Source organism: Nerophis ophidion, linkage group LG26, assembly GCF_033978795.1.
Source record: "Nerophis ophidion isolate RoL-2023_Sa linkage group LG26, RoL_Noph_v1.0, whole genome shotgun sequence".
Taxonomy (NCBI): domain Eukaryota; kingdom Metazoa; phylum Chordata; class Actinopteri; order Syngnathiformes; family Syngnathidae; genus Nerophis; species Nerophis ophidion.
In genome coordinates, this window is record NC_084636.1 from 31,768,908 (window position 1) to 31,785,155 (window position 16,248).

At 43.7% G+C, this 16,248-nt stretch overlaps 1 protein-coding gene across 7 annotated transcripts in view; it reads right to left on the reverse strand.

Annotated features, from left to right (window-relative positions):
* herc2 (HECT and RLD domain containing E3 ubiquitin protein ligase 2) overlaps nt 1-16,248 on the reverse strand; it is a 274,014-nt gene that overhangs the window by 198,450 nt on the left and 59,316 nt on the right. For all 7 annotated transcript variants that reach the window (XM_061888270.1, XM_061888266.1, XM_061888265.1 and 4 more), the window contains exons 22-29: nt 13,165-13,320; nt 12,915-13,100; nt 12,674-12,850; nt 12,505-12,608; nt 7,298-7,448; nt 7,014-7,228; nt 6,810-6,942; nt 736-866 (exon numbers count right to left, since the gene is read on the reverse strand). In XM_061888270.1, the coding sequence (XP_061744254.1) occupies nt 736-866; nt 6,810-6,942; nt 7,014-7,228; nt 7,298-7,448; nt 12,505-12,608; nt 12,674-12,850; nt 12,915-13,100; nt 13,165-13,320 (1,253 nt within the window). The remainder of the gene's footprint in view (nt 1-735; nt 867-6,809; nt 6,943-7,013; nt 7,229-7,297; nt 7,449-12,504; nt 12,609-12,673; nt 12,851-12,914; nt 13,101-13,164; nt 13,321-16,248) is intronic.

Consider the following 16,248-nt stretch of genomic DNA (forward strand, 5'->3'; position numbering starts at 1 on the left):
TAAAACACTTTAACACTCTTACTGATATGCGCCACCCTCTGTGAACCAACACCAAACAAGAATAACAAACACATTTCGGGAGAACATCGGCTCTGTAACACGTTATAAACGCAACATAAGAATTACCCTGAATGCCATTCATCCATGACTCTTGGCTATATTATACACGCGTCCTCAACCCCGCCCAGCTCAAACGACGCACGTAGAGGGGGGGGGCCTATCGTCATGGATGGGTAATACTTATGTTGCGTTTATAATGTGTTAGAGAGCCGGTGTTCTCCCGAAATGTGTTTGTTATTCTTGTTTGGTGTGGGTTCACAGAGTGTGGCGCATAAAAGTAAGAGTGTTGAAGTTGTTCATATCACAACCATCAGTGTGATCTGTATGGCTGTGGAACAAGACCCCTGGTTTACACATACTAAAAGCAAAAAAAACCAAGTCCGCCATTTTGAAAATGACGTGACAAATTTTACCCGGCGGTAAAAGTAAGCATGCGCTAATAAATTTGGGGAGCGAGTTTGACCCGGCAGTAGTTCAAAGCAGGCGCATATTATATGCCCGGCAGCTATTCAAGGAAATACGGTATATATATATCGAACACATTTTTAATTGATACCGATTACATGTCTATCACGATATATACTGATATCGTTTTATCGCCCAGCCCTAGTCCGTCCACATAAAAACACATTGACAGCAAATGAGTGGAGGGTTACACGTGCACAGGCACCCTACCTTGATCAAAGAGCACTTAGCCTGGTAGACCATGCGGCACACGTCAATCACAGATTTGGGGAGGGACCTCGGCTTGCCCTGGTCCCCCGCCGCCAAGGCACACTGACTGACGAGTGAGAGAGCAACGTGACCTGAGACCAGAAGAGGAGGGAAAAAAAATATCATTGGCTTTTGACAACCAGTTCTCATAAATAGCACGTAGGTCAGCGGTGTCCAAAGTACAGACCCTAGCTAATTTTTGAACGGCCTGCATAGCAATTGTTAGCATTCTAATATTAGCATTTTAGCCTCTTGTTTGCAAATTTCGCAAGTCAGCGTCAAATATTATGCACAAACGCTTACAAATGCTACCTGTTAGCATGCTAACAGTTATAGGTGAGCTTTTTTTGGCTAATTGTATAGGTCATGTTTTGGTACTGGACGTATGCCAACATTACCATGCTAACCTTTTTAATAGAAATGTCCGATATTACCTGTTAGCATGCTAACAGTTATAGGTGAGCTTTTTTTGGCTAATTGTATGGGTCATATTTTGGTACTGGACGTATGCCAACATTACCATGCTAACCTTTTTAATAGAAATGTCCGATATTACCTGTTAGCATGCTAACAGTTATAGGTGAGCTTTTTTTGGCTAATTGTATAGGTCATGTTTTGGTACTGGACGTATGCCAACATTACCATGCTAAACTTTTTAATAGAAATGTCCGATATTACCTGTTAGCATGCTAACAGTTATAGGTGAGCTTTTTTTGGCTAATTGTATAGGTCATGTTTTCGTACTGGACGTATGCCAACATTACCATGCTAACCTTTTTAATAGAAATGTCCGATATTACCCGTTAGCATGCTAACAGTTATAGGTGAGCTTTTTTTGGCTAATTGTATAGGTCATATTTTGGTACTGGACGTATGCCAACATTACCATGCTAACCTTTTTAATAGAAATGTCCGATATTACCTGTTAGCATGCTAACAGTTATAGGTGAGCTTTTTTTGGCTAATAGTCTCCTGTCAGACAAAGTTTCAATTCCCACCTACGGAAGAACTTTGAACATGTCAAGAGGGAGGTGCTGGACATTGAGTCCGAGTGGACCATGTTCCGCACCTCTATTGTCGAGGCGGCAGATCGGAGCTGTGGCCGCAAGGTAGTTGGTGCCTGTCGGGGCGGCAATCCTAAAACCCCTTGGTGGACACCAGCGGTGAGGGATGCCGTCAAGCTGAAGAAGGAGTCCTATCGGATCCTTTTGGCTCATAGGACTCCGGAGGCAGTGGACAGGTACCGACAGGCCAAGCGGTGTGCAGCTTCAGCGGTCGCGGAGGCAAAAACTCGGACATGGGAAGAGTTCGGGGAAGCCATGGAAAACGACTTCCGGACGGCTTCGAAGCGATTCTGGACCACCGTCCGCCGCCGCAGGAAGGGGAAGCAGTGCACTGTCAACACCGTGTATGGTGCGGATGGTGTTCTGCTGACCTCGACTGCGGATGTTGTGGATAGGTGGAAGGAATACTTCGAAGACCTCCTCAATCCCACCAACACGTCTTCCTATGGGGAAGCAGTGCCTGGGGAATCTGTGGTGGACTCTCCTATTTCTGGGGCTGAGGTCGTTAAAAAGCTCCTCGGTGGCAAGGCCCCAGGGGTGGACGAGATCCGCCCGGAGTTCCTTAAGGCTCTGGATGCTGTGGGGCTGTCTTGGTTGACAAGACTTTGCAGCATCGCGTGGACATCGGGGGCGGTACCTCTGGATTGGCAGACCGGGGTGGTGGTTCCTCTCTTTAAGAAGGGGGACCGGAGGGTGTGTTCCAACTATCGTGGGATCACACTCCTCAGCCTTCCCGGTAAGGTTTATTCAGGTGTACTGGAGAGGAGGCTACGTCGGATAGTCGAACCTCGGATTCAGGAGGAACAGTGTGGTTTTCGTCCTGGTCGTGGAACTGTGGACCAGCTCTATACTCTCGGCAGGGTTCTTGAGGGTGCATGGGAGTTTGCCCAACCAGTCTACATGTGCTTTGTGGACTTGGAGAAGGCATTCGACCGTGTCCCTCGGGAAGTCCTGTGGGGAGTGCTCAGAGAGTATTGGGTATCGGACTGTCTTATTGTGGCGGTCCGTTCCCTGTACGATCAGTGCCAGAGCTTGGTTCGCATTGCCGGCAGTAAGTCGAACACATTTCCAGTGAGGGTTGGACTCCGCCAAGGCTGTCCTTTGTCACCGATTCTGTTCATAACTTTTATGGACAGAATTTCTAGGCGCAGTCAAGGCGTTGAGGGGTTCCGGTTTGGTAACCGCAGGATTAGGTCTCTGCTTTTTGCAGATGATGTGGTGCTGATGGCTTCATCTGACCGGGATCTTCAGCTCTCGCTGGATCGGTTCGCAGCCGAGTGTGAAGTGACCGGAATGAGAATCAGCACCTCCAAGTCCGAGTCCATGGTTCTCGCCCGGAAAAGGGTGGAGTGCCATCTCCGGGTTGGGGAGGAGACCCTGCCCCAAGTGGAGGAGTTCAAGTACCTAGGAGTCTTGTTCACGAGTGAGGGAAGAGTGGATCGTGAGATCGACAGGCGGATCGGTGCGGCGTCTTCAGTAATGCGGACGTTGTATCGATCCGTTGTGGTGAAGAAGGAGCTGAGCCGGAAGGCAAAGCTCTCAATTTACCGGTCGATCTACGTTCCCATCCTCACCTATGGTCATGAGCTTTGGGTCATGACCGAAAGGATAAGATCACGGGTACAAGCGGCCGAAATGAGTTTCCTCCGCCGTGTGGCGGGGCTCTCCCTTAGAGATAGGGTGAGAAGCTCTGCCATCCGGGAGGAACTCAAAGTAAAGCCGCTGCTCCTCCACATCGAGAGGAGCCAGATGAGGTGGTTCGGGCATCTGGTCAGGATGCCACCCGAACGCCTCCCTAGGGATGTGTTTAGGGCACGTCCAACCGGTAGGAGGCCACGGGGAAGACCCAGGACACGTTGGGAAGACTATGTCTCCCGGCTGGCCTGGGAACGCCTCGGGATCCCCCGGGAAGAGCTAGACGAAGTGGCTGGGGAGAGGGAAGTCTGGGTTTCCCTGCTTAGGCTGTTGCCCCCGCGACCCGACCTCGGATAAGCGGAAGATGATGGATGGATGGATGGGTCATATTTTGGTACTGGACGTATGCCAACATTACCATGCTAACCTTTTTAATAGAAATGTCCGATATTATCGGCCGAAAAAATGCTATAAAATTCCTACTGTGGTACTTGACGTATGCTAAAGTTGCAATGATAGCATTTTCAACAACATTTTCAGGTATGAATAAGTGTAATATTTTGGTGCTGAACGCATGCAACAGTTAGTATTTTAGCATGCTAACATTATCATTGTAGCTTTAACTAAATCAGCAGGCCTACACCTCAGTGTCATAGATTTTGGTATTTCATTAATGCTAACAGTAAGCATGCTAACGTTAATAGCTAATTTTATAAGTCATATTTTGGTGACGTATGCTAACGTTACAATGCTAGCATTTTTAACAACATTTTCAGGTATACATCACAGAGTAATATTTTGGTGCTTAACATGCTACAGTTGGTATTTTAGCATGCTAACATTATCATTCTGGCTTTTTTCACCTCAGTGTCATATTTTGGTGTTTCACTAATGCAAACAGTAAGCATGCTAATGTTAACAGGCTGACTTTTATAGCTAACTTTATAGGTACACACCAAATTCAAACTTTGGTACTTGACATATCCTAACATTACAATGCTAGCATTTTCAACAACATTTTCAGATATGCATCACTGAGTAATATTTTGGTGCTAAATGTATGCTACAGTTGGTATTTTAGCATGCTAACATCATCATTGTAGCTTCAACTAAATCAGCAGATATACACCTCAATGTCATATATTTTGGTATTTCACTAATGCTAACAGTAAGCAGGCTAACATTAACAGATTAGCTTTTTTTTCAGCTAATTTTATAGTTCATATTTTGGTACTGGACATATGTTAACGTTAACATTCTAAAACTTTTAACAACATTTTTAGGTAAACATCAAAGAGTAATATTTATGCTACAGTTAGTACTTTAGCATGATAACATTAATATTATATCTTTTTTAGATAATTTAACTAGTATACACCTCAGTGTCATATTTTAGTATTTCACAAATGCTAAAAGTATGCATGATAATGTTAATAGGTTAACTTTTTTAGATAATTCTATAGGCCATTTGGGTACTTGACATATGCTAACGTTACCATGCTAGCATTTTTACCCACATTTTTAGGTATACATTAAAGTGTAATATTTTGGTGTTTAACGCATTCTACAGTTAGTATTATAGCATGCTAACATCATTGTAGCTTTTTTAACTAAATCAGCAGGACTTTAATTTTAATCATTTTATTGTTTAACGTATTTTCAATATTTATAGCACCAAAATATTTTGGTGCTAAATGCATGCTACAGTTAACGTATTAGCATGCTAAAACTATCATTATAGTTTTTTTTTGCTAATTCAGCAGGTATACACCAGGTCATATATTTTGGTATTTCACTAATGCTAACAGTAAGCATGCCAATGTTAATAGGTTCGCTTCTTAAGCTAATTTTATAGGTCATATTTTGGTACTTGCCGTATGCTAACGTTACCATGCTAGCATTTTAACAACACTTTCAGGTATACATCACAGAATAATATTTTGGTGCTAAATGTTAACAGTAAGAAAGTTAATGTTAATAGGTTGGATATTTTAGCTAATTTTATAGGTCATATTTTGGTGCTGGACAAATGCTCACGTTACCATGTATTAATTTGTTGCGTAACGCATGCCACAGTTAGTATTTTAGCATGCTAACATTACCATTGTAGCTTTTTTCACAGGCAGACAGCTGTCATATTTTGGTGTTTCACTAATGCAAACAGTATGCATGCTAACATTAATAGGCTAGCTTTTTTAGGCTATTTTTATAGGTACACACCAAATTCATATTTTGGTACTGACGTATGCTAACGTTACAATGCTAGAATTTTCAACAACATTTTCAGGTGTAAATCACAGAGTAATATTTTGGTGCTAAATGCATGCTACAGTTGGTATTTTAGCATGCTAACATTACCATTCTAGTTTTTTTTTAACTAAATCAGCAGGTATACACCTCAGTCTCATATATTTTGGTATTTCACTAATGCTAACAGTAAGCATGCCAATGTTAATAGGTTAGCTTCTTAAGCTAATTTTATAGGTCATATTTTGGTACTTGCCGTATGCTAACGTTACATTGCTAGCATTTTAACAACACTTTCAGGTATACATCACAGAATAATATTTTGGTGCTAAATGTTAACAGTAAGAAAGTTAATGTTAATAAGGTTAGATATTTTAGCTAATTTTATAGGTCATATTTTGGTGCTGGACAAATGCTCACGTTACCATGTATTAATTTGGTGCGTAACACATGCCACAGTTAGTATTTTAGCATGCTAACATTACCATTGTAGCTTTTTTCACAGGCAGACAGCTCTGTCATATTTTGGTGTTTCACTAATGCAAACAGTATGCATGCTAACATTAATAGGCTAGCTTTTTTAGCTATTTTTATAGGTACACACCAAATTCATATTTTGGTACTGACGTATGCTAACGTTACAATGCTAGAATTGTCAACAACATTTTCAGGTGTAAATCACAGAGTAATATTTTGGTGCTAAATTGATTTGTTGCGTAACACATGCCACAGTTAGTATTTTAGCATGCTAACATTATCATTATAGCAGGTATGTACCTCAGTGTCATATTTTTTGGTATTTCACGAATGCTAACCGTAAGCAAGCCATTGTAGGCACAGTATTGTTAGCTTGCTCGCTTTTTTAGCTCATATATTTTGTTACTTGATGCCATCTGTTCACATTTCAGTTTAGCAGTCACACAAAGTTTCAACCGAAATAGCATTTTCTCGTTCTTTGAAAAAAAATATTTCTATTGTCCTGGTTATGAAGATAGAAATGATCCAGTTGGCCCCCGCATGTTTTGATTTGTCAGCCTGAGTTGGTCCACCCCTGATGCGGGGAGGTGAGTGAGCCTGTTGCTAGGTTACCAAGGTCCTGATGTTTGAGCAGGCAGCAGAGCAGCAGACGGCCCACTTCCTCCACAGGGTGCTCGGGGGGGAAGGTGATGGGTGTGATGAGATGGTACTGCTTGCAGCAACGCTCGATTTGGCACAGGAAGTCCTGCGGCGCCACAAAAAAAAAGGCCAACCATGAGCTCATGCGAGGCACGTGGTCCCGGCGCACCTCCTCACCTTCACGGTGTGGTCCTGGGTGCTGTTGTCAGCGATGGCCTGCAGGAAAGGCTGCGCGTGGTCGCTGAGGGTGATCCTGCGCGAGTACAGCTTGGCACGGTCTGGAGTGGTGGTCCCCAGGGAGCTGCAGTGGTCCTCGTCTTTCTCCTCGTTGTAGTTGTAGTGGATCTGGCTGGTCTGCAGGCCCCCGGAGAAGATGGAGGACTGCAGCCACTCTGTGCGAAGAAGAAACTGTGAAGTACGGGCGGAGGGAGACGGGCGGCGGGCGGCGTGTTTCCACCTACTGGCACATTCCACCTCCATGGCGGACAGGGGGGTGCTCTTGGCCAGGTGGGAGGCATGGAGACCCAGCAGCACGCCCAGGTTCCGCTCGGTGTCGACAAGCGGGGACGACAGGCTGCTGAGGTCTGGAGTGGTCACCGTCTCCTGGTTTGGCTGAGAAGAGATCAACCATTCAGTCTTTGTAGCGAGAATCAAACACAAGCACCTCATATTCATGAAGTGAAGTGAATTATATTTATATAGCACTTTTTCTCCAGTGACTCAAAGCGCTTTACATAGTAAAACCCAATATCTAAGTTACATTTAAACCCGTGTTGGTGGCACTGGGTGCAGGTGGGTAAAGTGTCTTGCCCAAGGACACAACGGCAGTGACTAGGATGGCGGAAGCGAGGATCGAACCTGGAACCCTTAAGTTGCTGGCACGGAACAGTCTACCAACCCAAATATACTGCCCCAATAATAAATATGGCAGTGCCATATTCATCCAAAAAAGTATTACCGTATTTTTTGGACTGTAAGGCGCACTTGAAATCCTTTCATTTCCTCAAAAATGAACAGTACGCCTTATAGTCTGGTGCGCCTAATGTATGGCATGAAGCAATTTTATTTAGTACATGGTGTAATGACAAGTGTGACCGGTAGATGGCAGCCACACATAAGAGATACGTGTAGACTGCAATAGGATGGCAATATCCATCCATTTCTCTACCGCGTATTCCCTTTGGGGAAGCGGGGGGCCCTGGTGCCTATCTCAGCCACAATCGGCCTGAAGGCGGTGTACACCCTGGACAAGTTGCCACCTCATCGCAGGGCCAACACAGATAGACGGACAACATTCTCACACACTTGGGCCAATTTAGTGTTGCCAATCAACCTATCCCCAGGTGCATGTCTTTGGTATGGATGGCAATATGACTCAAGTAAACAACACCAAAACTTGAAATGTTCCATTGAAAATATAGAACATCACATACAGCGCTAAAAAAGCCGTATTAATGTTTTGGTACGACTTTGGTAAGCCATGAAGCCGCACTGTTTGATTGATTGTCGGCGCAATAAACATACGAGGTGAGATGTCCAATGATGGCTTTTTTGCTGATATCCGATAACTCCGATATTGTCCAACTCTTAATTACCGATACCGATATGTACAGTTGTGGAATGAAAGCATTATTATGCCTGATTTTCATGTGATGCCCCGGTGAATGCATTAAACAATGTAACAAGGTTTTCCGAAATAAATCAACTCCGGTCTTGGAAAAAAAATGCCAACATGGCGCTGCCATATTTATTATTGAAGTCACAAAGTGCGTTATTTTTTTGTAACATGCCTCAAAACAGCAGTTTGGATTTTGGGACATGCTCTCCCTGAGAGAGCATGAGAAGTTTGAGGTGGGTGGAGTTGGGGTGTAGGGAGTAGCGGGCGGTGTATATTGTAGCGTCCCGGAAGAGTTCGTTCTGCAAGGGAGTCCGGGTATTTGTTCTGTTGTGTTTATGTTGTGTTGTGGATGTTATCCTGAAATGTGTTTGTCAGACTTGTTTGGTGTGGGTTCACAGTGTGGCGCATATTTGTAACAGTGTTAGAGTTGTTTATACGGCCACCCTCAGTGTGACCTGTATGGCTGTTGACCAAGTATGCCTTGCCTTCACTTGTGTGTGTGAAAAGCCATAGTTATCATGTGACTGGGCCAGCACGCAAAGGCTGTGACTTTAAGGCACACCCCCAATATTGTTGTCTGGGTGGAAATCAGGAGAATGGTTGTCCCGGGAGATTTTCGGGAGGGGCATTGAAATTCGGGAGTCTACCGGGAAAATCGGGAGGGTTGGCAAGTATGACTGGGAGATGCAACTGCTCTGGACTTTAAGGCACGCCCCCAATATTGTTGTCTGGGTGGAAATCAGGAGAATGGTGGTCCCGGGAGATTTTCGGGAGGGGCATTGAAATTCGGGAGTCTACCGGGAAAATCGGGACGGTTGGCAAGTACGACTGGGAGATGCAACTGCTCCGTACTTATCCCTACGTCCATGTACCACTCTGTACAGCGGCAAATTAAAAAGTCATAAATTTTACTTTTTGAAACCGATACCGATCATTTCCGATATTACATTTTAAAGCATTTATCGGCAGACCGTTATTATCGGACATATCTACATATGAGTATTATTATGGTGTGTGTATAAGGACCGCAAAATGGCACCTATAAGCAGACATATCTGGCGTTTTGTTTTGCAATAGTATGCAAAAACAACTTTTCATACCATCTGGTACCTGCTTATCTGTATTTGGCATCTGCATAAGTCCTACAAATGTGCCCGCGTACGCCATTGTAGTGCATACCGACGCCATAGTCATAAGCTTCTTCTATTTCTCTATCTTTTTATTATGGAACATTCATCCTCCGCTGTTGCCATTTCCAATATAAAGCATTGCAAAGTTCTTACTTATATCTGTCAGTAGACTAGCTATCAAAGCGCTAAAAACTGTACTGTGTTTACATAATTAACCCAAGGAACGTTAGTTATTAGAGGGTTCCGGTGGGACAGTTCTTCACGGGACACATTTCCAACGCATCCGGAAGAGACTGCCAGAAAGCGGCTTGAAGATGATCTGTAAAACATCATCTATGCAACATTTCGACCAAAGAACCACCATTACATGTTATGGAGACCACAAGGAAGTCTTCTAAATGTAGAAAAACAATCATAATATGAACCCGTTAATGCGCCTTATAGTCCGGTGCGCATTTTGTATGAAAAAAAAAGACATAAATAGATCCACTCATCGGCAGTGCGCCTTTTAATTCGGTGCGCCCTAAGGTCCGAAAATTACGGTATGTTCTCACCAATAGGCCCTTTTTTGAAAAAAATAAAAGTAAATTAAAAAACCGTGTCATTCACCCAAAGTCTGGAATAATCTATGAAGTGATAATAAAGTGGGCTTCAAGGTGGAAGAGGGGTTAGTGCGTCTGCCTCACAATACGAAGTTCCTGCAGTCCTGGGTTCAAATCCAGGCTCGGGATCTTTCTGTGTGGAGTTTGCATGTTCTCCCCGTGAATGCGTGGGTTCCCTCCGGGTACTCCGGCTTCCTCCCACTTCCAAAGACATGCACCTGGGGATAGGTTGATTGGCAACACTAAATTGGCCCTAGTGTGTGAATGTGAGTGTGAATGTTGTCTGTCTATCTGTGTTGGCCCTGCGATGAGGTGGCGACTTGTCCAGGGTGTACCCCGCCTTCCGCCCGATTGTAGCTGAGATAGGCGCCAGCGCCCCCCGCGATCCCGAAAGGGAATAAGCGGTAGAAAATGGATGGATGGATGGATAATAAAGCATAAAATACACACTAGAGGGCCAATTGCGGCCCGACTGCGTCTTTAATTTGGCCTGCGAGACTACTCAAGTTCAACAAGTAAACTGGTGTTTACATATCAGTAGAAGCATTTAAGTCTCACCTTAAAACTCATTTGTATACTCTAGCCTTTAAATAGACTCCCTTTTTAGACCAGTTGATCTGCCGTTTCTTTTATTTTTCTTCTATGTCCCACTCTCCCTTGTGGAGGGGGTCCGGTCCGATCCGGTGGCCATGTACTGCTCGCCTGTGTATCGGCTGGGGACATCTCTGCGCTGCTGATCCGCCTCCGCTTGGGATGGTTTCCTGCTGGCTCCGCTGTGAACAGGACTCTCGCTGCTGTGTTGGATCCGCTTTGGACTGGACTCTTGCGACTGTGTTGGATCCAGTGTGGATTGAACTCTCACAGTATCATGTTAGACCCGCTCGACATCCATTGCTTTCCTCCTCTCCAAGGTTCTCATAGTCATCATTGTCACCGACGTCCCACTGGGTGTGAGTTTTCCTTGCCCTTATGTGGGCCTACCGAGGATGTCGTGGTGGTTTGTGCAGCCCTTTGAGACACTAGTGATTTAGGGCTATATGAGTAAACATTGATTGATTGATTGATTGATATTAAATGTACACATCTGGCGTATTAATAGATGATTTGTGGACAACGTGAGTGACTCATGGCATGTACTTTCATTTACTTATATGACCAAATCCAAACAACCTTCCCTAGACATGGCGCAGGAAAAAAACAAATTTAACCAGCACAAAAACTCAACACGTCACACAAAAGCTGCTCACTGAGCTTTGTGGATATTATAAAAACATCACACAACCTTCTCATTTAATGCATTTTCTTTCAGGTGACTACCTTTTGAAGCTCGTCGAGAGAATGCCAAGAGTGTGGCAAGGCAAGGCAACTTTATTTATAACGCACGTTTACAACATTTTATAAATTGGACCAAAGTGCTTTACAGGTTAAAAAGCATAAGGCGAAAAAAACCAAACAAAGAACATAAACAATGCATAGGCTAAACAAGATAGTGCAAAAGAAACAAGGTGAAAGGGTTCAGATAAAAAATAAAATTGCAAGATAAAAATAATGAAATAAAAGTGCGACAAATTGAAATATTTTGAAGAAACTAGAATATACTTATTCTGTCTTATGTGTTTTATGTTGCACGATCGCACCAAGAAAAATTCCTAGTTTGTGAACCCGTTCTCAAACAATGGCAATAAAACAAACTATTTTGGTTCTGATAAATCATGTTTTCAGTTATTTCACATTTTTTTGTTAAGTACATAACTCTATCCATCCATCCATTTTCTACCGCTTATTCGCTTTTGGGGTCGCGGGGGGCGCTGGCGCCTATCTCAGCTACAATCGGGCGGAAGGCAGGGTACACCCTGGACAAGTCGCCACCTCATCACAGGGCCAACACAGATAGACAGACAACATTCACACACTAGGGCCAATTTAGTGTTGCCAATCAACCTATCCCCAGGTGCATGTCTTTGGAAGTGGGAGGAAGCCGGAGTACCCGGAGGGAACCCACGCATTCACGGGGAGAACATGCAAACTCCACACAGAAAGATCCCGAGCCTGGATTTGAACCCAGGACTGCAGGAACATCGTATTGTGAGGCGGACGCACTAACCCCTCTGCCAACTCCACATGTGTTTATTCATAGTTTTGATGCCTTCAGTAACAACCTACAATGTAAATAGTTATGAAAATACAGAAATAGCATTGAATGAGGAGAAGGTGTGTCCAAAATTTTGCCCTGTACTTTATATATATATATATTTTTTTAAGTATTAAGCAAATGATTGTGATCAGAGGGAGTAAAGTACAATTGGACAGTTTTGTACCTCCATATACTGTCCGACACAGAAGGCCTGCATGGACTCCCTGGTGTCCTCAAACTGCAGGGCTGCCTCCAAGGCGACGACCGGGTCTTCTCCTGCAAACTGGGCTGTGAGAAGAGAACCATGGTTACCCCTTTAAGTACGCCAAAAACCTTAAAGGGTTGTCTCCTACCCAGTATACTGTTTCCTGTTAGCGACTGGGACTGAGCCTGAAAGTCCTTGATGTCGTAGACCCTTCCGGCAATGACCGTCCAGAAGCCGCCATCTTTGTTGTGGTTCTCCAAGTCGGCCTTGCGGATGAGGGACACCTCTTCGTTGTTTTTGGAGTTCTGCCCCGTGAAGAAGGAGCCTACCACAGGATAAGAGAGGCTACATTTCCAGTGGACTTCACTCACAACAGAAGCAAGTCGTACCCATGATGCCGGGCCACGCCAGGTCCTCGTTATCGTCCCGCTCGTGTCCAGGCGCCAGATGGTTGAAGCGATCCAGGTGCTCCAGGAGTCCGGCCAGGAGGGGGACGGAGCCCGTCTCCTGCATCAGTCCCGCATCGATGGTGAGGAGGAGGACGATGGACACCACCAACTCGGGCAGGAGCACACCTATAAGGAGCATGGTTGTGTTGGTTGGGGTCAAAGACACGGCGGTGGTCATGACGGAGATTACCGGTTAGATCGCCTTCGATCACGCGGGAGACTTCAGCGAAGTGCCGGTGCCCGGTGGAGGCGATACTGGTTGCCACGGGGAGGATATCGCCAATGTGAGTGCACAGCAAGGCGATGTACTTCTTCAACAAAGAGCCCACACCCAGCAGCTCAGGATCTAAAAGTTAAAGTACCAATGATTGTCACACATACTAGGCGTGGCGAAATTATTCTCTGCATTTCACCCATCATCCTTGATCACCCCCTGGGAGGTGAGGGGAGCAGTAAGCATCAGTGGTGGGCACGTCCGGGAATAATTTTTGGTGATTTCACCCCCTATTCCAACCCTTGATGCTGAGTGCCAAGCAGGGAGGGAATGGGTCCCATTTTTATAGCCTTTGGTATGACTATAAACTCACAACCTACCGATTTTAGGGCAGACACTCTAACCTAGGACACAAAAAAATTACATCCATGCTGCCCTTTTTACTTGGGATGACATCATTCTAAGCATTCTAATATAGTAATAATATAGCAAGGATATGTTGTGTAGCCGCCAGGTCTTCAAGCAGTGTAATAATTGGGCGCTATTAACTTAGGCCCAACTACCGTAGTTTGTGGCGTTGGAAGTCCAACGTGAGGTAAAAAAAGCACAAAGGAGTTTCTGGCATGTGATTTGAACTTGATAATAAATACTGAAAATGGTATGGCGAGAGGGCATTCATTTCCAAAATAGGCTTGCCTCATCCATTTTAAAAACGTGTTCAGGATCATATCCCCCACCACAGTATACATTCTGTACTGTAAAGGACACATGGCACAAAGAAGATTGATTGACAATGGTCTACAGTAGGGCTGGGCGATATATCGATATACTCAATATATCGTGGGTTGTCTCTGTGCGATATAGACAACGACTATATCGTGATATTCAAGTATATGTTATCACACAGTTGCTTTTAGCTGCAGGAATTACACTGCATGCGTTTCCCACTCCTTCTCACAGAGACATAAACAAGCGCACTTTCTTACATACGTCACACGTGCAACGTCCCCTCCCCAAGCAGAGAGGTAGCTACTTGGGTAACATTAGCTGTGATGCTAACGGTGCGTTGCGAGTGGTAATACGAATAGAATAGAATACAGTTTTATTGTCATTATTGCAATGAACAGGTTCAAAGAACAACGAAATTGGAGAGAGAAGAAAACGAGAGAGAGAAGGTGCGAATCTGGTAAAAAAATGAAGGAGAATTAATTCCCCAAAAAAACAGCATGGGGTGCATTGTCTGGCAGTGGTTTGGCTTCAAGCGGGAAGATGTTGAACAATTATGCGGCAAAAGCGTTGCTACATAAAGTAACACCACTGCTAATTTGTAGCATCATTTGAAAAGTCACCTGCTATAGAATGAACAGTGCTTGAAACTCCGCATGTCAACATCTCCGTTCGGTGCAGAAGCAACAATTTCCAGATCAACATTGTATGAAAAAAAAAAATCAACAACAGAAGGAGATAACGTCCGCAGGAACCTACCACAGAACGAAGGACATACACTGTTTAAATTTCCTATTATGCAGCTCATTTTTATTTGACAGTTATTGAAATATCTTGTGTGACATCATGCACTAAAGTGCACTTTATTTGTTTTGAACTATTGTAGTGGCGTTCTGTATAAAAAGTGCACTTTAATTTCATGTTGTTTTGATATGTCATCTTGGTGACATCCTGCACAAAAGTGTACTAATGGCTTGTTTTAAAATGTCTCTGACAATCTTGCACTTTCTGTTTTGAAATGACATGACTGTTTGTGCCACTGCTTAATAACTGTTTAATAAATACAGTTTTGGTCAAATGATTTAGTTGTGATTTCCCTCTCTGCATGAAAGTTTAAAAGTAGCATATATTAATGCAGTATGAAAAAGAATGTTTTAATGTAGACACATAGAATCATCATACTGCTGTGATTATATGCATCAGGTGTTCATTCAAGGCTAAGGCAAAATATCCAGATATATATCGTGTAGTGTGACACGGCCCAAAAATATTGAGATATTAATAAAAGGCCATATTGCCCAGCCCTAGTCTACAGTCCCTCAGCGAATGAGGACACAGAACACAATGCGCATTCATACGCTGTAAAAACAAAAAGCATGTGACGCTGTAAAAAATTATACACACAAAAAAATCTGTGAACAGTGAGGCCGTGTAAAGTGAACAGTGTTAATAATGATAATACATTTTACTTATAAGGCGCTTTTCTGGGCACTCAAGGACACCGTACAAAATCAAAATAATAAAATCAAATTGGATAAAAATGACAACAACAAAAATAGATAAGATAAGATGATTACAGTGAATAAGCAGTCGGGAATAGGTGTGTTTTGAGTCTTGATTTGAAGAGTGATGTAGGAGCCTAAATACTGTTTAAGTTATTTTACATTTTATGGAAGGTGCTTTATGTTTATTCAGCCAAAAGGGGATTATTTACTTTATTTGCATGATAAGAAAATGTATATATTGAATGCTTAGAGTAATTATATAAATCTCACTTTAGGTGTAATTATTACATTTGTCAAAATGATTTGATGACGTAACTGTTTTAAGTGCATATATGGCAGAAGGATTTGTGTGGTAAGGGGGGTTCTGTGTGGAGTTTGCATGTTCTCCCCGTGAATGCGTGGGTTCCCTCCGGGTACTCCGGCTTCCTCCCACTTCCAAAGACATGCACCTGGGGATAGGTTGATTGGCAACACTAAATTGGCCCTAGTGTGTGAATGTGAGTGTGAATGTTGTCTGTCTATCTGTGTTGGCCCTGCGATGAGGTGGCGACTTGTCCAGGGTGTACCCTGCCTTCCGCCCGATTGTAGCTGAGATAGGCGCCAGCGCCCCCCGCGACCCCGAAAGGGAATAAGCGGTAGAAAATGGATGGATGGGGGTTTTGGACGCAAGGTGTCATGGGTAATTGCTGTCAGGTGCGGTGGAATCGAGCCACACAGTTTTTTGACCTCACTCATACTTATTCTCATTCATACTTTTTCTAACTAGTACTGCAACAAACTCTCTTTATTTTGTCATTCATTTGTTCCCACATCGTGACTGTTTTATGTT